Below are 23,580 nucleotides of genomic sequence, written 5' to 3' on the forward strand. Positions count from 1 at the left end.
ATTGGAGACGGAGAATCGTGGAAGCCCCGGAGAATACTGGGTCAGGCTCGCTAATGTTATGCAAATGCCGTTTACTGTACGTGTTCTGGAACACATTGATGCCACTGTCAAGGTGTTGGGAATTGGAATTTGCTATCAAATCGGTGCCCCCCGATTTTGGCGTTGGAAGCTATTCTCTGCCCAATCACGTTTCTTGATTTCAGCGTCAGCCAACGGAGAATCCCGCCCCAGAACATTTGTAAAAATGTTGTTTTAGAACTTAATGAGGCATTTATTACTTCATGTTTGTAAATATATACGGTTTTGAATAGCTGCAATTGAAACCTACAAATTGATAAAATCTGCAATATTTAGGATGTCTTGCATTGATTTAAAAAATCTTTCTATTAAATCATGAATCTATTAGTACTCTAATAACTTACACATCCAGTTTATCTATATAAAAGCAACAAGTGAATGCTGCTCCATGTCAGAATGCTGTACTTAATAATTACAATTAAAAAAGATAAATTGCAAATGAAATAAAATATTGCAGTTGCCTGGTGACTGTAAGCATGTCTGTAACCAAGGTATTTTGATAATGATGGGGGCAATTTTTGTTTCATCATACTACAAAAATGTAAAGACTTGAATATTTTCAGAATTATAATTTATGCATGTACTCCAAACACTATTGCAACTTTTACAATCTTGGTTCATGGATGTTTTATTAACCATATGTCAGGACTGAGAATGCAAGTTAATCTACACCACCTTAATTTGGAGGCTTAAATCCAACTTCACAGATGGGTTTAAACACTTTGGGCAGCTTTAGTGAACATACTTGCGTCTAACACAATCTCATTTTTAAATAATGCTGCAAAAGCATAAGCCTTTTTTCGCAGATGACGTCATCCATCCTGCTATTTGCAAAGGAGCATTTTGTTCATATTGTACATAAATTTCCAAATTATAGTTTCAGTCGAGATCAACTTTAATCTCACAGGCAGGTAGAGCTCTCCGTAAAACCTGAAGGGTTTTTTCTTTTTCTTCTATACCAGGAAGGTCACTTAGAAACAAGTATCTTAAATTGCTGCAGGAAAATTAAGAAAACAAGATTTTACACTTTGCAGATGAGAAAGTGGCATTCAAACATTTCATTACACCTCAATCAAATCAAAACCGGTTAGCTCCATTAACTCATTTGTATATTTTGTCTGGTCAGGATTGCACTACAATTCTCGCACTTAATTTACACCATTCTCGACATCCATGCACCACAAAAATTTAAATGTACTGCAGCTGCACAGAGGTTGTGAAATGCCTATTTGGAATACTGATGAAGCAGAAACCATGTCAACTTCTAAAAGTAGATAGATCATAGTATTTACAGTGCAGAAGGAGGCTGGTCCATTGAGTCTGCACTGTCCCTTGGAAACAGCACCCTACTTCAGTCCACACCTACCCTTTTTGGACACTAAGGGGAATTTAGCATAGCCAATGCACCTAACCTGCACATCTTTGGACTATGGGAGGAAACCCACGCAGACACTGGGGAGGGGGAAAGTGCAAACTCCACAGTCACCCGATGGCTGAAGGAAAGGGGAATCAAGTATGGAAGCAGGATGAGCACATGTGATTTAGGATGACTGTTCACTTAACAGAATAAACATCAACATAACCTAAAGTGCTTTTATGTGGTGGTGTGAAAACATCAACCCCGCTATGAAGTGGATACAATACTCGATCCAACGTATTTACATTAGAACAATTATCGACTACCACTAGCATTAACAGATCACTCAACCTGTGGCATAGTAAATGCAACTGGTGTGTGGCCATGTTATAGAGACAGTTGGGATTTTCTCAGGCTTTGTGGAAATAAATGACTCATATTATAACCAGTGTTCTTACTTCCTTTAGCAGCATCAAAGTACCTTATTTTATTTTAAACATTTAATTTAGGCTAGATGTACAGGATTGGCGTTAATTGATCCACTCAGGTTTATTCATATCCTGAATGGTGAGAGGGCTTAAACCTAATAATTTAATTTCTGCCATTTTGACCAAGTGAGGGCAAGGAATCGAGGCCATGGGCAGGATTTTCACCCAAATATAGGGCAGGAACTGAGGTAGATGGGCAGTGCAATACTTGTATCCTGTGATGAACGTTTAAAAATTATACTGATCGTTAGTTATAAATCCCTTCACTGTTTTGCCCTCCCAAGCTCCATAACCTTCTCTAGCACTACAATCACTCAAACTCTCCATTACTCTGACTCTTTAATGCATAGCTTTGGCACGCTATTGATTGCCTTGCCTTGATGTCCGGAACCGACTATTTTAAATTTTCTCCCTGAACGTCTCTGAATATCCACTCCTTATAAAACCCACTCCTTCAACCAAGCTTTCAGTCACCCTTCCTAACTTTCTCTCCTAGGTTTGAACATTTTTTTTTTTTAAAAATCAATGTTTTTTATTGGGTTTTTGAACAAAGTATATTTGCCGTTATGTACACAGGATATGATGTGTGTATATATATATATATATATAGACGAGAAGGGCACACACACACAAATCACAAAGGGATAAAAAAAGTAACAACATGAGAAATACAAAATCAAATTAAGTAACTGGTAAGGTATCATGCACCCGCTCAACAGCAGCAACTCTGTGCACTTGGCAAAATTATTTACACACGTAAGTAGGCATCTGTGGGGGGGGGGGGGGGGGGGGGTAGATATACGTTTGGGTGCTGGAGAGACAATTACGGAGGGCAATACTCTAATGGGTCTAGTGCTGGTGTTGTCCCTTGCTTCTCCCGGATGGATTTTGTCGTCATCTCGTGCTCGCTTCCGCTTCAGCCCACCCTCCGTCTGTATTATTTTTTCTCTGTTCCTGTGGATGCCAAGTTTGTTCACATTTCCCTGCCTTTCCTCTCTTGTTCCCTGTCTTCTTCCCATCCCCCCCCACCCCCTGTGATTCGCCTTTCCTTCCTCTTAGATTTAGCTGTCCACCCTCTATCTCTCCCTCTCGTGCTTTGGCTACTTTCCCCTGGTTCTTGGCTACCTGGTTATTCTTCTGCTTGTTTGTTGGCCACAAACAGATCCCGGAACAATTGGGTGAATGGCTCCCACGTTCTGTGGAAGCCTTCGTCTGACCCTCTGATGGCGAATTTGGCTTGAACATTTATTATTCACACCCCTGTGAAGCATCTGGGATGATCTTAATCATAAAGGTGCTATATAAATGAAAGTTGGGGGCACCGCAGTGGTTGGCATTGCTGCCTATGGTGCTGAGGACCGGGGTTCGATCCCAGCCCCGAGTCACTGTGTGGAGTTAGCGCATTCTCCCCGTGTCTGCGTGGATTTCACCCCCACAACCCAAAAGATGTGCAGGTTAGGTGGATTGGCCACGCTAAATTACCCCTTAATTGGAAAAAACTAATTGGGAAGCATTTTTCTGGGTTGGTGGCGAGAAAGGGAAAGGAAGATGAGGTTTAGTAGCATTTTCATATACTTGAACCAGAATTTCAGTAACTAATACTTAAAAATTCAAATACTGTAATACGTTTACGGGTAGGGACGATGTAGCAGGTTTGATGTTTGATGAACAAAAACAATTCGTACTCTGTTGTTAACTCATTATCTAACTCCACAGCAAGGAGTTATTGTAATTTCATTAGGTGTTTTGGTTAGCTAACGGCTGTAAACAGTCTTGTTATGAAAACGTGATGCCAGTACATTCAAACTTTTTAATGTCACTACTACCCCCTACCACAGTACAATAACTTATTTCTATCCAAAAATACTTACTTGAGAAGGTGAAGAGTTATGATTCCCCGGTCTGTGACATTTCCACAAGAAATAATTTCTAGCCATTGAAGGCTCTTTTGCAAATTTTCAATCTTGCAAAGTCTCTCAAGACATTCATCTTGAATGTATATACACATCTGGAATTTAATTTCTTCAACATGTTCTAGATAATCTGCAATATAACGTACAAATGATAAATCTTACAATAAGTCATTAACTCATCTAACAAATATTTATTTATATTTAAAACAATAATTTTGCAAGATTTGAATTTAAATATAAAAGTAAAAGTCACCATAGTCCCAGATGACCATAGGCTGCTTTCCCCTTTGAGGGGGGGGGGGGAGCTGACTGGTAGTGATTTAACCTGAGGATTGCCACACCTCAAGGAATTGAACCCGCACTGTTGGCCTCGCTCTACATCACAAACCAGCTGTCCATCCAACTGAGCTAAACCATATTGTATTCTAAGGTCACAGGCCTGGGAGCACTAGCAGGAAGGAATAACCTGGGAGTGATGGGAGGTCTCAGGCATTTGGGGGTTTGAGTAAACTGGAATAATGCAGTCATTTGGTGGAACTAAGACATTGTTTCAACGTAATAGAGGCAGAACAATTAAAATTGTGGTGTGGGCAGAGATGTATTTGGGAGGAATTACTATGGGTGGTTGGTGAAAGGGAGAAATGGGATGGGGTAGAATGGCGTCAGGTGTAAACATTAAATGTGGAGTGGGTTATAGAAATACCGAAGAGACAGCTGTAAGGGTGGGGGGAAAGAGGCAGGATGGTGACTGGAAGTACTAATTAAGTTTTGGAACACAGAGGGAGCCCCAGGTAAAGGTTTAGGTCTGGCTAATCACTGAATTTACCAGATATGGCACATGGCAACAAATAATAGAAGCAGTTAACAACCGGTATTTCAGAGAAAAAAAAGAGTAATGTTTTTAGATGAGGAGCAGGTTAGAGGAAGGGAGTGGGTGCAATTGATGGTTACTATATTTCATAGAATTTCTACAATGCAGAAGGAGGCCATTCAGCCCATTGAGTTTTCACTGACCCTCTGAAAAAGCACTCTACCGAGGCCCACTCCCCTGCCTTACCCCCGTAACCCCACCTAATCTGCACATCTTTGCATAGTAGGGGGCAATTTAGCATGGCCAATCCATCTTTGGACTGTGGGAAAAACCAGAGCTCTCGGAGGAAACCCACACACGGTGGGTGGGGGGGGGGGGGGGGGGGGGGGGGAAATGTGCAAACTCCACATATTCGGTCACCCATTTCTTAGAAGTGGCTGGAGTGAGAACAACAAAGTTTGTTGAAATGTATTTTAAAAATACATAAATATTTTTAGGCCTTTCTCCACTCATTTACTTAAGGCAATCTAAGTAAATATCACCAAAAACACAATTTAATTCAGATGTTAAATATAAAAAGTTGTTTCTGTTCAAGTTTTCAAAACTTTTAGCACAACCACCAAAGAACTTCCTACTCCAATTCTGTCTCTTTCTGCTCTTCCATGTCTAACTTTAAAAAAATAAATTTAGAGTATCCAATTATTTTTTTTCCAATTAAGGGGCAATTTAGAGTGACCAATCAACCTACCCTACACATCTTTTTGTGTTGTGGGTGAGACCCACGCAGACATGGGGAGAATGTGCAAACTCCCCACCGACAGTGACCCGGGGCCGGGATTGGACCCGGGTCCTCGGCGCCGTGAGGCAATCCATGTCTAACTGTCTTCCCTGTTCTTTCACTTCTCACACCACTTTGTGTTCACTCTCCCGTTTCATTTAATGCCCTCCTGCTCTTCACTTTGTGCATTCTGATCCCATTGGTACACACTATTCCATTTCTCATCATATCCCTGCAGTCTGGGGAGCACATGGGCAAGCATATGAGATTGAAAGCATTGAGGACAGGGGTGAGTGGAAAGGTGGGTCAGGGAGAAAATGAGACCAATTGATAAGTTGGGAAACAGCTTCAGCTAGAAAGTGTGACAAGTGGGTCAAGAGGCACATAGCACTGAAAGGCAAAGAAGCATGTGAGCTGGGAAAGTGAACAACCCGCCAGCAGGCATGTAAAATGGATGGACCAGGAATCACTTGAACCAGGCAAGTGAGCATAGTAACTAACAAGTACTTAGAATGGAAAAAATACATTTCTTATTGGTTATTCCGAATTACGAACATGAAATAGGAGCAGACGTAGGCTGTTAGGATCATGGCTGATCTGTTTCTGTTGAGTTCTACATTCCCCATCTACTCCAATAATCTTTGATCCCCTTGCCTAACAAGAATCTATCTACCTCCGCCGTAAAAATATCCAATTACCCCGCCTCCGCCACCTTCTGAGGCAAAGTTCCAAAGTCGCACAACCCTCAGAGAAAAAACTTCTCATCTCTGACGGAAAAGGACGGCCCCTAATGTGCTCCCTGGATTCACCCACCATTTCCACGTCTACCCTGTCGAAGCCACTCGGATTTGTATACTTCAATCAAGTCACCTCTTACTCTTCTAAATTCCAGTGGAACCAAGTCCAGCCTGTCCAACCTATCCTCATAAGACAACCCGTACCTTTCAGATATCAATCAAGAAAATCTCCTCTGAACCGCCTGCAATGCATTCAAGTCCTTCCTTAAATGAGACCATTACTGCACACTGTATTCAAGATGTGGTCTCACTAGTGCCCTGTATAACTGAAGCATAACATCCTGACCTATTGTGTTCAATTTCTCATGTGATAAAGGATAGCATTCCATTTGCCGCCTTAATAATCAATTCCAGCACCTTCCCCATGCCTGGAGTCAAGCTAACTGGCCTATAGTTTCTCGTTTTCTGCCTCCTTCTCTTCTTAAATAGGAGGTCAAATTTGCTACTTTCCAGTCTGATGGAACCTTTCTGAAATCTAGCAAATTTTGGAAAATTAACACCAACACATCTACCTCATTAGCCACCTCTTTTAAGAATTTGGGATGAAATCCATCAGGATTCATAGACTGGTCAGCCTGCAACTCCTTCAGTTTGTTCAGTAATACTTCCTGAATGATTGTAATTTTTCCAAATTCCCCTCTCCCTTCCAGCTCTTGATTTATTATAGGAATCCTTTTCTTATCTTCGATAGTGAAGTCAGAAGCAAAATATTTATTTCATCTCCCATTTTCTTATTATCCATTATTAACTCTCCGTTGTCACACTCTAAGGGACCCAACACTCGCTACGGGGGCTGGTTTAGCTCAGTGGGCTAGACAGCTGGTTTGTGATGCAGCACAGGTTCAATTCCCGTACCATCTGAAAATTCTGAATTCTCCGTGTACCCGAACAGGCGCCGGAATGTGGCGACTGGGGGCTTTTCGCAGTAACCTCATTGCAGTGTTAATGTAAGCCTACTTGTGACAGTAAAGATTATTTATTATTTATTTATTTTACTTGCTCTCTTTTTAAAAAATTTGTAGAAACTCTTGCTACCATTTTTGAAAGAAATTTTTGTTTAAAGATTGAAGAAAGGAAAAGAATAAGTCGTTAAAGGATGTGAAAAGCAGCTGTGAAGAAGGGAGGAAACGCGGGTTCACTGTCGAATGAGAGGACCAGCAAAAACGCTGACAACATAGCGGATGCCCAACCGCATGGTGGGGCCGCACTGCTTACCCAGGTAGAAAAGATGACCGAGGTGATGGCTGTGGAGCTGGAGAAGCAGTTTGCGAAGCACATGGAGGCGTTGAGGAAGGAGATGGCGGTCGCATTGAAGTCATTGGCGGAGGAGGCAATCGCCCCAGTGAGGGTAGCTGTGGTAAAGACATCGGCCGAGGTGAGAGTGCAGGGCGAGAAGGTGAAGGAAGTGGAGGAGGCCATGACGCAGCACAGCGACCAGTTCACCTCGATGGGGGACGAGCTGCGGAGGGTGGTGGAGGTCAACAGAGGACTCCGAGCAAAGCTCAAGGGCTTGGAGAACCGCTCGTGGCGGCACAATCTGAGAATTGTGGAATTGCCCGAAGGGACAGAGGGCTCAAGTCCAACAGGGTACTTTGTTAAGATGCTTGCGGAGTTGATGGGGGAGGGTGAGAACCCCTCCTGGTGCGAGCTGGACCGAGCTTATCGGTCATTAAGGCCAAAGCCCAAAGTAAATGAACTGCCAAGGGAAGTAATTATCTGCTTCCATAAATACCACATGAAGGAGGTGTTAAACTGGGCGAAGCAGAAGCGCGAGGTGCTAAGAGTTCGAATTTACCAGGACTTAGAACATAGAACAGTGCAGAAGTAGGCCATTTGGCCTATCAAGTCTGCACCGACCCACTTAAGCCCTCACTTCCAGCCTATCTCCGTAACACAATAACCCCTCCTAACCTTTTTGGATATTAAGGGCAATTTAGCATGGCCAATCCACCTAACCTGCACGTCTTTGGACTGTGGGAGGAAACCGGAGCACCCGGAGGAAACCCACGCAGACACGGGGAGAACATGCAGACTCCATACAGACAGTGACCCATCAGGAAATCAAACCTGGGACCCTGACACTGTGAAGCCACAGTGCTATCTACTTGTCCTACCGTGCTTGACGGTGGAGTTGGCAAAGAGACGAGCGCCGTTCGGCCGAGTGAAGGAGGCACTGTACAACAAGGGGGTGCGATTTGGTATGGTATACCCGGCGAAGCTGAGGGTGATGTATTACTAATTATTTTATAATATCCCTTAAAAGTCTGTCACTACTTCTCTATTGATCTATATTCTCCTACTTCAGCCTGTTATTTCAATTCACTTCATCTATCTCAGCTTTCCTATCCACATAGTTGCCTTTGTTTAAGTTTAAAATACTAGCATTATACCCACTCTTATCCCTTTCAAACTGGATGTAGAATTCATATTGTGGTTGCTGCCACCAGGGGTGCCTTTACTCTGAGATCATCAATTAATCCTGTCACAATACACAGTATCAAGTCTGATATAGCCTGCTTCCTGGTTGGTTCCAGAAAATGCTGCTCTAAGAAACTATCTCAACAGCATTCTATAAACTCTCCATCCAGATACGATTACCAATTTGATTTTTCCAGTTCATATGTAAATTAAAATCACCCATGATTATTACTACCTCTTTATCACAGGTCCCAATATTTAATCCTAAATCCTGATCTCCTGAACTAATATAATATCTAACTATTGCATTCTTCACCTTTACCTCGTTTCCTATTCTTCTTGACTGTCACATAATCTTCAATATTCAGGACCCATTCCTGTCATCCTGTAGTCATGTCTCCATAATGGCTATCAGATCACATTTTCTGAAATGTGTGCTATCAATTCATTTACTTTGTTGTAAATGCTACACATATTCAGAAACAGAACCTCAAGTTTTGCTTGCTTGTTATCTTTGTAATATCTAGTCTTCAGTTAGTATATTCTTAGGTTTTACCTCTGTCTCTTCCTGCCATTCTCTAACCCTCATTTCCCATGTTACCATTTTGCTTTCTTGCATTGACTCTATCCCTTGATTTGCTACATCTACCCAAGCTTGACTCCCCCTCCTCCCCCCCACTTGTTCAGTTCTTTGACTGAAATTACCAATTGCACTTGCAATTATCATCCATGAGCTGCAAAGCTGAAAATGACAGGGCAGGTGGGTCAGACTGTGAAAGTCAGATGTGACTGCTGACAGAAGTATGAGGAACACGTCAGATGTGTCAGACACAAGTTGCACTGGTAGGGTAAAGCCAAAAACAAAGGGCAAGTGTTTTTTTTTGTGATTGACGTAACTGTAGCTCATAGGGAAGAATCAAGACTTTTGTAAAGAAACTGAAACCCAGTAATCAAAAGTCTAAATTGAATACCCAACACAATGTAGGCCTCTCTGGAAAAACACTTCGCCAGACCTTGCAAGATGCTACAAGCAAATTACAATAATAAGAATTTTAATCAGAATTTTTTATTTTATGTAGGCTTCTTGCCTTATTCATTTTGTTCAAGTGTAAATTTTCAGCTGGAGGGAAAATTCAAGCTTAAATTAATCACAACATTGAGTGATTTGCTTGGCTGCTTCCTATGCTTGCCTGTTTGAAATAGGTACTTTTCAAAAAAGGAGTTACTCAGTTATTTTGCTAATTACTGATTTTTCATTGATTGCTTATAATTTATTCAAGTTTATTCATTCATGCATTTGTTATCTCAATAATTGGCTATTCCCACACCTTCCTGGTTTGCCTCCCACATCATAACAGCTGTAAACTTGAGATCACCCAACTCTGCTCTCCATGTCTTTACTTGCACCAAGGCCTGTTCAATATCCAGTATCGTCTCTGTGCTCGCTGATCTATGCTGGCTTCAAGTCAAGCAACACCTCAATTTTTAAATTTTCATCCTTGTTTTAAAATTCCTCAATGGTCTCACCTCTCCCCACCCTATCTCTGTAACATCCTCCAGCCCCACAACCCTCTCAGATCAAGATCAGTGTTCACTTAAATCTGGACTTTTGATCATCCCGTTTTTACTGTTCCACCATTTGTGGCTGTGCCTTCAGCTGCCTAGTCCCCAAGCTCATGAATTCCCTCCCTACACCTCTCTGCCTTTCAATCTCTTTCATCCTTTGAGATGCTCTTTTAAACCCACCTCTATGACCAGGTTTTGCCCTAATATCATCTTATCTGGCTGTGTCTAATGTTGTTTTATAACACTCCTGTGAAATGCCTTGAGATGTTATATTATATAAATACATTGCTTAGTCAGTTGAATTAACAGAAGTTATCATTTCAGCCATTTAACTAGTTTTTCTCCTATGGATGTTCTACGTCCTGAGGTGTCATGCTTTTGAAAGGCTCGACTTGACAAAGACTTGCTAGATGCACGACTTTTAATTATATATAAATTGTCAGAATATATAAAAGATGCAACAAAATCAGATACGCAAATATCAGAAACAATAATTAAAAGCACATAATAACATGCAAAAAGTCCATATTAATTTTAAAATGGTACGGGCAATCTTCTTCCAATACTCAAGGGCCCATCTTGAGAAACTTAGTTGCATAGTTTGCTCTAAAAGTGAAATACAGTATTTCAAAAAATGCAGATTGTAATGACAATTGTGTGCCATCAGATAGTGCTCAATCTTCAGAAAGAATTTCAATTGGGAGCCATGCCATGATATAATCCAGTTCCCTTGCTGCTCTTTAATCTACTTACTATGTTTATGCGGTTAATTGTTTTTGCTTTGTACGTGTCCAGTTTCATCAGTCAAATCATAACGCTTTCTGAAGTGAAAACCAAAACTGTTCTTTAAATTAGGCTAAAAATCAGCCTGCCGATAACCAAATTTAAATTGGAAGATATAACCACTGTAAGGGCTGGAGAAACCGAGCAATGCTGTGACCCACAATGAGGTGGGAACAAGATATCTACATACGATTGTTGACTCTTAACAACATTTTGACCATCAAATGTAATCCTGTGAGCTAAATGGATGAGAAAACATAGTTATTAATTCATGGTTCTGCAGAGATCAACATTCCTAAAATGTTTAGAGCACAAAAATTCCAAACCCACTCCTCACAGTGATACCATCAAGTTAAATATTTAAACCTCATTCTTCTTTTAAATGAATAGAATCAAAACAAAACAAGGATGAAGTTAATCATGATTCTTTTGGTTTCCCTCTTTAATTAAATACTAGTCAATGTGCCATGGTGTTACACAAAGATCAAGTGTACTTATTAGCTGAAATAGCGTGAGAAGGGGCTAATTGGGCTAGTTTTCACAATTATAATTCAGTTTTAAAGTTATGCATTATGTCCTATATTTTATAATTCCATTGTAAATTCATATGTCCATATTTACAATGGGAAATATGTATAACTTGTCAATAATGATACTCCTAGCAATATACTGTACTGTCTATTATTTGGTGCAATTACAGTGTGTTTACATGGAACTACCATTGTAACTATTATGGGTATAATTTATAATAGAAGAAGCTGACATTATGTGCAGACATGAGGTTTCACATGAAGTCTTAATTTTTGCTAGGTTACCAAAGGTATTAGAATTTTTGTTCAAGTTATAGAAATAAACTATTACCAAAAAAAAATCAAATACGGTACCCAGGTAGTCAAATCCTGTGTGCATAATGCATGATTCTGTAGCATCAATTCCCTGAATTTTGAATTTTTCCAATGGACCAGTAGGTAGGTGATTGTAATCCTTTTGCCACTTGTCAAAACCTTTGTAACGCACACTAGCACCACAACGAAGCAACCACTCTGATGCTGCTTTGTCTGGGCCAACAGCCTTTATACGATCATAATCCACCCTATTTGAAAGGAAATGCACTGTTGTTATATACATTAGTGAAATATTTAAACTGGCAAATTATCTTTTAATCTTACTTGTTGAAAACAGCATTCAACCACCCCCAGAAACTCCTGCGGCCAACATGAGAATGCATGATCCGCAGATTCCTAAAGGATCCCGCTGACTTTGAAAACAGCATCTTGGTAGATTTTCTGAAGCTATAAGAAATACATACGAATTAAAACAGCCAAATTTTCATATGCTCCATAAAGAGTAGGATCAAGGTTTGTGCTTGTATTTGCCAATGTCAAGCTTCTTGTCTCTGCGAGAGGGAGAGACCAAACTCAGGCCCACATTGCTTCTTCCTATGTTTGAAAACAAGTGAAACTAGGTTTGCTTCACCTGAACCAAGTGTTTAGAGAAACAGTCCTCAGTGAACTGGACTGTATAATCGGTTCACATATCGTTCAGTCATCTCCACAATGCAAAGCTGAAATTAGTTTTAACGGCTGGGTTACGCTCCTTTCTGCCGGCCATAAAGCCACAATCGGCACTGGGTTGATAATCAAATCTAGGCCCTGCACCCTTGTTTGTGGCTCCGCCCACCAAAGGCACGGCGCAGGCGTTGACGTCAGGCTTGTCCACGGCGCAGGTGGTTCGCCCCTCCCCCCGCCAGGCTGTGCACCGCGCAGGCGCCGCCGTCACGGCCAGGCTGTGCACCGCGCAGGCGCCGCCGTCACGGCCAGGCTGTGCACCGCGCAGGCGCCGCCGTCACGGCCAGGCTGTGCACCGCGCAGGCGCCGCCGTCACGGCCAGGCTGTGCACCGCGCAGGCGCCGCCGTCACGGCCAGGCTGTGCACCGCGCAGATGTACCTGCTTCGAGTTGTAGGTTAAAGGTGAAGGGAGGTAATCGGTTGGGCGGCCGCTGGGCTGAATTTTAACTATGATGGTCATTCCTGTCGGGTTTGGTCGCGCAACCTCGCTGCTCATCAAGCGATTCAGTTGGTTTCAAGCGGATTGTCTTGTGCGAAGAAAGCACAGGTAAAGTTGTGAAGGTAACAGGGCTGAAGCTACCTGCGCTCGCGCGTGGGTGTTCGGTCTGAGGTTATTAGGAGAATGCGGATAGGAGGAATGAATTAATAGTCGCGAGAGAGGCGGGAAGGTTCGTTCACAGGAGGAATGCCCGTTTGTGAGCTTGGCTTGCACCTTCTGGAGTAATGTTCCTACCTGAAATCACAGAATCGTTACGGCACAAAAGGAGTCCATTTGGCCCATCGCACCTGCACTAACTCTCCGAATGGCTTAGAGCAGTGATGGGCAACCAAGGTTAGTCAGTGGCTGCATCAGTCGCCCTGCTCCATCTCACTGGGCGGCAAGATTGAAATCAGACTTGTTCACTAACAACCACAATAATATTAAATACATTTATAAGGGCAACGTGGTAGCACACTGGTTAGCACTGTTGCTTCGCAGCTCCAGGGCCCCAGGTTCGACTCCTGGCTTGGCTCATTGTCTGAGTGGAGTCATAGAATTTACAGTGCAGAAGAAGGCCTTTCGGCCCATCCAGTCTACATCGGCCCTTGGAAAGAGCACCCTACCTAAGTCACACCTCGACCCTATCCCTATACCCCAGTAACTCTACCTTTTTTTGGACATTAAGGGCAATTTAGCATGGCCAATCCACCTAACCTGCACATCTTTGGACTGTGGGAGGAAACCGGAGCACCCGGAGGAAACCCACGCAGACATGGGGAGAACGTGCAGACTTCACACAGACAGTGACCCAAGCTGGGAATTGAACTTGGGACCCTGGAGCTGTGAAGCAACTGTGCTAACCACTGTGCTACCATGCCACCCATAATAGGGAAGCGCCCAACGTGGGGCTCGAACCCACGACCCTGGGATTTAGAGTCCCATGCTTTACTGACAGCTAGCTGGGCTGCATATTCTCCCCGCGTCTGCATGGATTTCCCCCGGGTGCTCGGGTTTCCTCCCACAAGTTCCGAAAGACGTGCTGTTAGGTAATTTGGACATTCTGTATTCTCCCTCAGTGTATCCGAACAGGTGCCGAAATGTGGCAATTAGGGGCTTTCCACAGTAACTTCATTGCAGTGTTAATGTCAGCCTACTTGTGACAATAATGATTATTATTATTAATGTATGCTGAATATTTCAATGAGTTATAGAAAATATTTAATCATTTATGTATTAATAGAACTATCTTAAACTTCATATGGTAAAAACAAAATAAATATTTACACTTTGGATGCCAAGGGAACACACCGCACTCACATTCAATGTTGTGTGCAATCAGCTTGCACCTCAGTTGACTTGCACTTGAGTACGTATCACTTCAGTCATACCACTAGGAAAAACGGCACAAACAGAAATCAGTGAAATGTGTGCATGTGTGCAATGGTCAACAAAATGTCTCATGGGCTGGATGTTCCCTGGGCTGCAGATTGCCTACCACTGGCTTAGAGGCATTCTCCCGCCTTTTCCCCATGACTGTACATTTATTTTCAAATAATCTAATGCCCTCTTGATTGCCTCGATTTAACCTGCACCCACCACACTTTCAGGCCATGCACTCTGACCCAAACCACTCATTGTGTGTAAAAAGTATTTTCTGGCATCACATTTGCTTTTGCAAAGCACTTTATATCTGTTCCCTCTTGTTCAGCAGGAGCGGTTTCTCCCCATCTACTCTGCCCAGTCCCTTTATGATTTTGAGCATCTCTATTACATCTCCTCTTAGCCTTCTCTCCAATCTACCCTCATCCCTTCACCCTCAAGCCCATTCTTGTGAACCACTTCTGCTCTCTCTCTCCATTGTGTTCACATCCTAGTTTGGCACCCAGAACTGTACACAATGTTGCACTTGAGGTTTAACTAGTGTCTTTAAATGCTATCAATTCCTGAATTTTCAGTTCACCAAAACAGAGGCACAACAGGGTTTACCTTGTTCAATAGTTCAGAGAGGGTGACAGATCACATTTTTGGGTAATTGTTTATTCTAGATGTGGGAGAAGCCTCATGTGGGAGAAGCATGAAAATTGATCTTTCAAGCTTTTCATCATTTATGTACATCAGGCACATGGGTTTAAGATCATACAATTATAATAGCAGATCATACAATTATGATAGCAGTCCAAATCTACAAGTAATGAGTCAGGAATGTGATAGAATATGTTTTTCCTGGAAGAGTGCAGCTCCAGCAACAGTCGAGAAGTGTGACACCACCCAAGACAAAGCAGCCAGCTTGGGATGGCACGGTAGCACAGTGGTTAGCACTATTGCTTCACAGTGGCAGGGACCCAGGTTCGATTCCCAGCTTAGGTCACTGTCTGTGCGGAGTCTGCACATTCTCCCGTGTCTGCGTGGGTTTCCTCCGGGTGCTCTGGGTTCCTCCCACAGTCCAAAGATGTGTGGGTTAGGTGGATTGACAAGCCGTGTGTACCATGCATAGTGACAGCCGTATGTACCATGATAGAAGATATACTGTAGCAATTCACCAAACTTCTTTGACAGCACTTTCCAAACCTGCGGCCTTCATCGCCATGAAAGACGAAGGCTGCAGATACACTGGAACAACACCAGCTGCACATTCCCCGCCAAGGTGCACACTGTCCTGACGTGGAACTATCAAATCATCCTGACTTGAAACTATATGCCTTTACTGTTGTTGGCTTAAAATCCTAGAATCCCCTTCCTAACAACACTGAATGAACCTGCAGTTCAAGAAGGCAGCTCACCACCTCGTGAACTATTAGGGTGAGCAACAAATGCTGACCTTGCCAGTGGCACTCATAGCCCACAGAATAATTAAAAGGAAATGTGATTCCACTGATGCCATTAAAATGCACTCAAATATTGTGCAGGTACTGGTGATTAATTATTTTTAAAAATCTGTCAAATAACAATCAGAAACCTGATTTTGTTTCCTATTGCATGTAATGTTCTGGGCTTAATATACTCCTGTTTTAAACAAAGTAATTGCAGCTCTTTAGCACGAGGGGAGAAACAGCTTTCCTGCATTCATAACACATCACACTTTTCATGATCACCAGAAATCTCAAAATTCATTACTGCCAATTGAGTACTTTGAAGTGCAATGATTGTTGTGTAGCAAATGTAGCAACCAATTTATGCACAGCAAACTCTCTCAATCAGCAATTTGACAGTGACCAGATAATCTGTTTTAGTGATGTTGATTGAGGGAAATATATTGGCCAGGACAGCCAGGATAATTCTCCTCCTCGTAGCAATTGTGCTATGGGATTTACACCACTGAAGTTGATCTGAGTCCTTTGTCTACCAGCTCATCAAAAAGATGGCCCATCCATCAATGCAGCTTCCTCGTTCTTGAATGGCACTGTCAACCTTGATTTTTATGCTAAAGCCTTAGGATGGCACTAGAACCTAGAATCTTGTGACTCAGAGGCAAGATTGCAATCAACTGAAATGCGATTGACACTGAGACATTGTAATTAGCTTAGAGGAATTCCAGGGCATCAGTAAATAGATGGTTAAAAAATGCAGGGAATGCGCACACAACACAATTAAGTCCCTAACGCACTTGTGCCCAAATTTCCCATGATCTTTTATTTTGTTTATTTGCTTTATGCCCTAATTATCTGTATCTGGGAGCAAATCGATGAAATTCCACCTGATCATTCCTTGTGGTGCGCAGCTGTTTTTCAGATTGGAAAAGGTATGCAATGGAGAGAGGGATTTTCTGTTTTTATTTGTTTTCTAGCTTCTGGATTATTTTGCTCTTGTTTTAGAAATTGTATAACATAACAGTTTAATCTTAAGTGTCATGAGAATTTCGCTTTAAGAAATGGTTAGCTGCACATGTTACTGCAGTGATGTCAGAGTATGGGTAGAGCTGAGCTCTGGTTCTGCTTTTTAGTTTCACTTTGAGAAAAGCTTGGGTATGTCTGTGTTTGGTTTCGTTTTTCAGTGTTGCAGCTGAAGTCAGCCAAGGCAGCTGTACTGTTGATCTCTCTGCCATGAAGGACTATCTCTTGATCATTTGGTGAATTCAGAAATTTAAATGTTTTCAGTATTGAATGTAAATCCTGATGTGCTTCTGTTTAAAGGTTGTTAAGTCTTTTGGATGTTAAAAGGACAGCTTAAAGGATTACTTAGTGTTGTATTCTTTGGGGGTTATCTTTGAATTAATGGTTGCTAAGATATTCACTGTTTGTTTTAAAAAGGTTAACTTGAGTTCATAGAATAAATATTGTTTTGCTTCAAAAAATACTTTTCCATTTCTGCTGTACCACACCTGTAGAGTGGGCAATGTGCTCCCCATACCACAATCTATTAAAAGTTGTGGGTCAGGTGAACTCCAGGATACACTTTGGGGTTCTCTAAACCTTGGCCCATAACGTAAGTAAAATCCTCAACAATGGAGTTAAATTACTCCCACGTTTGGAAAAACTGGGAATCATTTACCAGAACTCACCAACTGAGGTTTAGCAGAGGTGTTTTATGTACATTTGCAGATACTCCGATGCATGATTCATAGAGAAAAAAAATTGTAATATCTGCTTCAAACAAAGTCTTCTGTGTGGTAGTGTATTACACACAGAGGCTTGAGTTTAAATAAATTTGGATTTTTGTGACTTTTGACTGCATTTCTCTTTTCTAGTTCCTATGATGTGGCCATTGTTGGAGGAGGAATTGTTGGACTAGCATCTGCCAGAGAGCTTATACAGCGACATCCTAAATTGAACTACATCCTACTGGAAAAGGAGAAAGAACTGGGTGCACTCTTGGAATAAAACTGCTTTAAAAATGCTGAACTAGACAAAAAAGCCAACTTCTAAACCTGCCCTCTGCCATAAATTTCAGCCTGAAACTATTTTGAAATATTTGGTTGGAATGAGGCGGTGCAATATGGGTGGTTGAGGCAGAGATGGCAATGACTGATACATACTATAATGTGCAGACAAGCCTGTGGCCCTCAGATTTGAGACAAATGGTGGTGCTGTACATGGGCTAAATAGCTGACTTTTAAAGCTGACCATTGCAGGTCAGCAGCGTGGGTTCAATTCCCGTACCAGCCTCCCCGAACAGGTGTCAGAATGTGGGGACTAGGGGCTTTTCACAGTAACTTCATTTGAAGCCTACTTGTGACAATAAGCGATTTTCATTTCTTTTCATTTCATTTTGAGTAGGTCGGCAAAGGCATCAAACTGTCCCATCTCTTTCCCCCGCAGCCCCCACCAAAGGAAAGTCATAAGAATCCCTAAGTCCTTTTTATAAAAAAGTGACTCAACGCCTTTGCAAACCACCTCCACATCACCAAAATCACGTTCCCCTATCCAGTTTGGGAACGTGATATTGCAAACCAACTTGCTATCCACCTTTGCCTGCTCAAATAATGAGTGGAGAACAGAGATGTGAATTTAGAGCTATTTTTTCACAGTAGTGAAGTGCTTGGAGGTAATTGGGTAAATGTTGATGACCAAGTAATCATTTCATGGGAGAAGTGATTTTGAGTATGTGTGCACTGTGCCACCAAATAGCCTTAATGGTACCATGGTCTTTGTTTTAATGCGCCAATGCAAAGGTCAAGGCCAATATTATTACCTAATGTATAATTTAAATATAATACAATAGTATCTTTACAATAACTTCTGCTTATGTTCATTAATACCAGGGTAACTAGTTTGTAATAAATGTAACATTTTTTTTTCCCCTCATAATAATTATTTATCCACTTGTTCAGCTTTCCACCAGAGTGGGCACAATAGTGGGGTAATTCACAGTGGAATTTACTATACCCCTGGCTCTTTGAAGGCCAAACTCTGTGTACGGGGTGCTGAACTAAGCTATGCTTATTGTGAGAAGAAGGGTATCCCTTACAAAAAATGTGGCAAAGTGAGTGCTCCTATTGCTCTACGCAAGTTAAATTATATTTATTTTCTTCTATTGCTTGCAGTGACTATATGAATACATCTGCATATTTCTTATACTACAGCACGGTGGCGCAGTGGTTAGCACTGCAGCCTCATGGCGCCGAGGTCCCAGGTTCGATCCCGGCTCTGGGTCACTGTCCGTGTGGAGTTTGCTCATTCTCCCTCTGTTTGCGTGGGTTTCGCCCCCACTTCCCAAAAGATGTGCAGGATAGGTGGATTGACCTCGCTAAATTGCCCCTTAATTGGAAAAAAAATGAATTGGGTATTCTAAATTTTTTTTTAAAAAAAATTTCTCATACTATTTTGAGATAAGTTAACTTTTGATTTGAAAATGGGATGCCAAAATTTTACCTTGAAAAGTGAGGCGCAGCTCTATTCTCACTGTTACTTAATTAGAATATTTGTTAGTTATGGAACCCAGCATATTTACTTCCTGCAGCATACTTATTTTTTCATGTTTATGTATATTACCCATCGACAAAGTTATGGCTATACACTTTATATGTTGACACAGAAAATGGAAGACTGTCGGTTCAGTTTTTTAATATGCAGTCCCAGTGTGCACCAGGAATGTGCATATTGTGAGTTTGCTGCCTTTAAAACCTTTTAATAAACAGATTTTCATAAACATAATTATTTTTTCTAAGTTTTGGTTCCAAATTTTCATGTATTTAATATAAATACTCAAATGGTTCAGCAAAGATCTGTCAACCGAATGTGTACAAGCAAGAGAAATGGCTGACTTAATTTTTATTCTGCTATCAACAAATAAAAGTAGGGTGTGCACGGTGGCACAGTGGTGTTAGCACTGCTGCTTCACGGTATAAGGGCGGCACGATGGCACCGTGGTTAGCACTGCTGCCTCATGGTACCAAGGACCCATTTTTGATCCTGGCCCCAGGTCACTCTCCGTTTGGAGTTTGCACATTTCCCCGGTGTATCACCCCCACAACCCAAAAAAGATGTGTAGGGTAGGTAGATTGGCCACGCTAAATGGCCCCTTAATTGGGAAAATAAAATAATTGGATACTCTTTATATTAAAAAAATAATTTAAATTAAAAAAATAAATAAAAATAATTCACAGTAACAACTATTGCTGTTGGCGCATGCTGCTTCTGCTTTTTGGGTGGGAGGAGTTCACAACAAAAACACAACTGTGATGTATTTATATAAATGTATCATTTGCTTGAAATAAAGTAATGAAAATTCATATTTGTAGTTTCTTTTAAGTGTTTTCAAAGTGGAAATGTCTTTCATGCTCACAAATTGAGGGGCCTTTCTCTTTTATTTTTCAACTCCAATTAGACCATGTGACCATAAATTCCCTACCTCTGTAATCTCATCCAGCCACATAATCTTCTTGAGGTCTCTGCGTTCCTCCTAATTCTGAACACTTAATCCACTAGTGGTGACCGTGCCTTCAGTTACGTTGGCCCTAATGTCTGGAATTCCCTTCCTTTTTTTTATTACTTTATCAGAGTTACTAAAGCCAGAGCTCAGAGTGTGGACAGGGGCAAACCCCTAATCCAGCTCCTTGCTTGCTCCAAAAACCAATTCAAATTGAATCCAATTCATGGTCCCCACAAGAGAGACATACCAGATCCAGGCATTACACCGACCTCGCGCTCATCTTAGCCAAAAGGCCGAGAAGCGATGGAATTCCCTTCCTAAACCCCACTCTCGTCCTTTACAATGGTGCTTTAAAACCTATCTCTGACCAAGCTTTTGGTCTTCTGCCCTAGTAATTTAATGAGTAGCGTGTGTCAAATTTGCTTTATAAAGCCCCTGTGAAGCATCTTGGAATGTTTTATTTTATTGAAAGTGCTACATAAATACAAGATGTTGTTGGGAAATTCTGTAAGTGCAGATGTGATTGTACTTTTTGAGGGAGAACTCCGCAACTGTTACAGTATAACGTCTTGCCGTAACCCAGCCTTTTTAGAGAGGCTGAGGCCTACAAGCAAAAGCTTTGCTGAAGTTTTAAAAGATGCAACGTTCAGTCACATTGGGATTTAATTTTTCTGACCTAACCTTGATTAAAAGCTTATTGTTGCCAATATAAATTTCAATGAGTAAGAAATGTTGGAAAAGGAGCATACTGGTCATTATATTTAATCAGATATAACTATTTGAATGGAGAATTGTGAAGTTAGGTTTTGGAATGCAAAGTTTTATCAGAGGGTAAAGTAGGAATAATGTCCGTACACAAGATTTTAATAAGATAATGGTAGATCTTTGATATTGCCCATCTCAATGCCATTGTGAGTTCTCTTTGTTCCTGAAAGATACTTGTTTTGTTTTCCGCATAATATTTTTTGTGAAACAATCTCCTTTTGTTTGTTTCGGTATATCACACAACCATTTTTCATGCCTATTCCCTTAAAGTCCTTTCTGTTTACCTAAAACCCTTTATTTCTTTTTTGAGCCTGCATCTAGCATTCAGTCTCTCTTTCCTTCAACCTGTCCTCATCTGTTTTTTATCTGTCTGTAGAGAACAGCGCTAATAATAACCAGCAACTTGAAAATAGGCTTCGGATGAGTCTGTCACTGGCTTGTTCATTGGTGTGCAGAAAAAATATCCCTTTGAAGAGGAGGAATGGAACGGGCATGGAGCACTATCAGTGCTTGGTACGAGACCTCATAAACAATAGAGGGGACAAAGTGTAGGCCAAGGAGTGAAGATTGGGCATCATTCAATCCTACAATGGGCTGAGGAGGTGAAAGAATATTGGGCAAAGAGCAACCCAAGAACAAGAAAAACTTCTGGAAAATTAGAAAAATAAATGTAAATCGAGAAACTACACAATCCAATATGGGTGTCAGATTGAGCTTTTGATGGAATAAACTGTTCATCAGGACACTAGTTTATTTTTTGCCATACATTCTCAATATAAAGTAGCAATTACTCTGACAGTGGGCATGATTCTTTGTGACAGGCAAATGGTAATACCATTAACTTTGGAAATGCCTATCGTCATTCCGATTGTAATTGCAGGTAAATTTTGACATCTTTATAGGAATTTCCATAGGATCAGGATTACAGATTAAATGTAATGTGTACACCATGTATCAAATTAAATATAGAGTCAATAACTGTGAAGATTTGAAGACTCTCACTCCCTGTTAAAGCTGCCTGTTCAATCTCTTTGACTTCTTTGAGTAAGTCTCATCCTGATTGGACTATGATGAACCATATGACACATTGTACCTAAACTTCCAGAAACTCTTTGTAAGTTTCCACAGTAAACGCTATTAATTGAGATCAAAGCTGTGGTGATTGAGGATAAATCTTAGGGCATGGTCAAGACATTTTCTGAATGGTAGAAAACAACAGACACTTGTTCAAAGAATTGGGGTGGAGTGGGTTGGGCCTATGCATCAACTGGGACTCCTCTACGGTTTGTAAAAAAAAATAATCTATTTTTAAAAATCGGTTGATTTTTCAGATAGCGCGAAAGTAAGAAGTGGCAGTTTTGAATTTAGAAAATAAGCCACTTAAAATATGTAAGTGGGCAGAACAGTTCAAAATGAAGTTTAATACAAAGGTAAACAACTACACGTTAGAAGTAACAATGACCAAGACATGCCCGCTGAAAAACCTAAGCAGCTGCTAAGGAAGGTGAAGAAGTACACTTGACAGTCAGAACATCCGACCAATACAAAGCTGCCACCAATAAGACACACCGAAGGTTGAGCCTAAGTAGCCAAACAAGTCAGGGAAAATTATAATCAAACTGAGCAGTTCTCTGGTCAGACCAGACCTTTGTGTTCAGTTGCTTTGCCACCGAGTGCAGGATTTTTCAGGGTGGCAGGGGTTTTCCTCTCTGCCACCCAATTAGTCAGTGGGAGATGCACCATACTGACACCAGCTGCCCCCCCCCCCCCCCCAGGAAAATAGAACCAGGAGTTACATGTTGAAGTTATTAAAAGGAGATTTGAGATGAAAATAGGAAATTGGTCTAATCCAGAGAGTTGACGACCCCTACAATAGACTCCCAGAAGGTTAGGCAAAAGTCTAATTGAAATATGCTGGCTATTTCTATACAGAAGATACAAAAATGAATTATTGTGAATGATATTACGTTCCATTAAATGCGGAAAATTAACTTAATAATCTTTTACTGTCACAATGGACTTAATATGTCAACACGGAACCTTTCAGTCAGTTGGCAGTACAATTTCTGGGTTTGATCGATCCAGGTATCATACTTGATTGGTAAATCATATTTCTTTTATTAAAGCTTATTGTTGCCGTTGAGCAAGATGAAATCCCAAGACTGAAGGCATTGCATGAACGTGGACTGCAGAACAATGTCCAAGATCTAAGCCTTATTGATGCAAAAGAAATCCAAGAGCGAGAGCCCTATTGTAGGGTAATGTTTTCTAAATGTTATATTTTCCTCTTCCAACTTCATGAATTCCTCGATGTATAGGTTTTTGTCAGTATAAAAGGTCAAGAGACCCAAGACGGTAAATCCAGATGGCAATTTATCTTAAGCCAGAAAGAAAAGGCCACAATGGGACATACAGCACAAAGGTCCCAACCAGGGCTACCGATCATGCCAGTCCCAATCCAGGTCAGCT

General features: G+C 41.3%; 2 protein-coding genes across 9 annotated transcripts in view; one reads left to right on the forward strand and one right to left on the reverse strand.

Annotated features, from left to right (window-relative positions):
• Positions 1 to 632: 632 nt before the first annotated feature.
• Positions 633 to 12,671, reverse strand: dmac2l (distal membrane arm assembly component 2 like). 2 transcript variants are annotated; one of them, XM_072489791.1, is made up of 5 exons: positions 12,466 to 12,671; positions 12,159 to 12,281; positions 11,874 to 12,082; positions 3,795 to 3,966; positions 633 to 1,072 (listed from the first exon to the last, which is right to left on the reverse strand). In XM_072489791.1, exons 2-5 carry the CDS (start codon positions 12,260 to 12,262, stop codon positions 958 to 960), a joined length of 600 nt encoding a protein of 199 aa, XP_072345892.1. In that variant the 5' UTR covers positions 12,263 to 12,281; positions 12,466 to 12,671; the 3' UTR covers positions 633 to 957. The 2 variants fall into 2 exon arrangements, with proteins under 2 accessions (XP_072345892.1, XP_072345891.1); XM_072489790.1 differs by having other exon boundaries at positions 12,159 to 12,670.
• Positions 12,672 to 12,880: 209 nt separating this feature from the next.
• The window catches only part of l2hgdh (L-2-hydroxyglutarate dehydrogenase), a 47,273-nt gene continuing 36,573 nt past the window's right edge, over positions 12,881 to 23,580 (forward strand). The window contains exons 1-4 of one of the 7 annotated variants that reach the window (XM_072489792.1): positions 12,881 to 13,104; positions 17,723 to 17,838; positions 18,806 to 18,957; positions 23,238 to 23,369. In XM_072489792.1, the coding sequence (XP_072345893.1) occupies positions 13,007 to 13,104; positions 17,723 to 17,838; positions 18,806 to 18,957; positions 23,238 to 23,369 (498 nt within the window). In that variant the 5' untranslated portion in view covers positions 12,881 to 13,006. Of the gene's footprint in view, positions 13,119 to 17,722; positions 19,577 to 21,487; positions 21,625 to 23,237; positions 23,370 to 23,580 lie in introns of those variants that run through there. The other 6 variants (XM_072489793.1, XM_072489794.1, XM_072489795.1 and 3 more) reach the window with 6 other exon arrangements.

Source organism: Scyliorhinus torazame, chromosome 2 (genome assembly GCF_047496885.1).
Source record: "Scyliorhinus torazame isolate Kashiwa2021f chromosome 2, sScyTor2.1, whole genome shotgun sequence".
NCBI lineage: Eukaryota > Metazoa > Chordata > Chondrichthyes > Carcharhiniformes > Scyliorhinidae > Scyliorhinus > Scyliorhinus torazame.

What these genes read in the sequence shown, in the direction of transcription:
- dmac2l (XM_072489791.1), bottom strand. Translation starts at nt 12,262, where the DNA reads ATGCTGTTTTCAAAGTCAGCGGGATCCTTTAGGAATCTGCGGATCATG. An exon ending in TTGAATGCTGTTTTCAACAA is followed by an intron (nt 12,083 to 12,158) that starts GTAAGATTAAAA and finishes CCTTTCAAATAG; the next exon opens with GGTGGATTATGATCGTATAA. An exon ending in ATAACTCTTCACCTTCTCAA is followed by an intron (nt 1,073 to 3,794) that starts GTAAGTATTTTT and finishes ATTTTCCTGCAG; the next exon opens with CAATTTAAGATACTTGTTTC.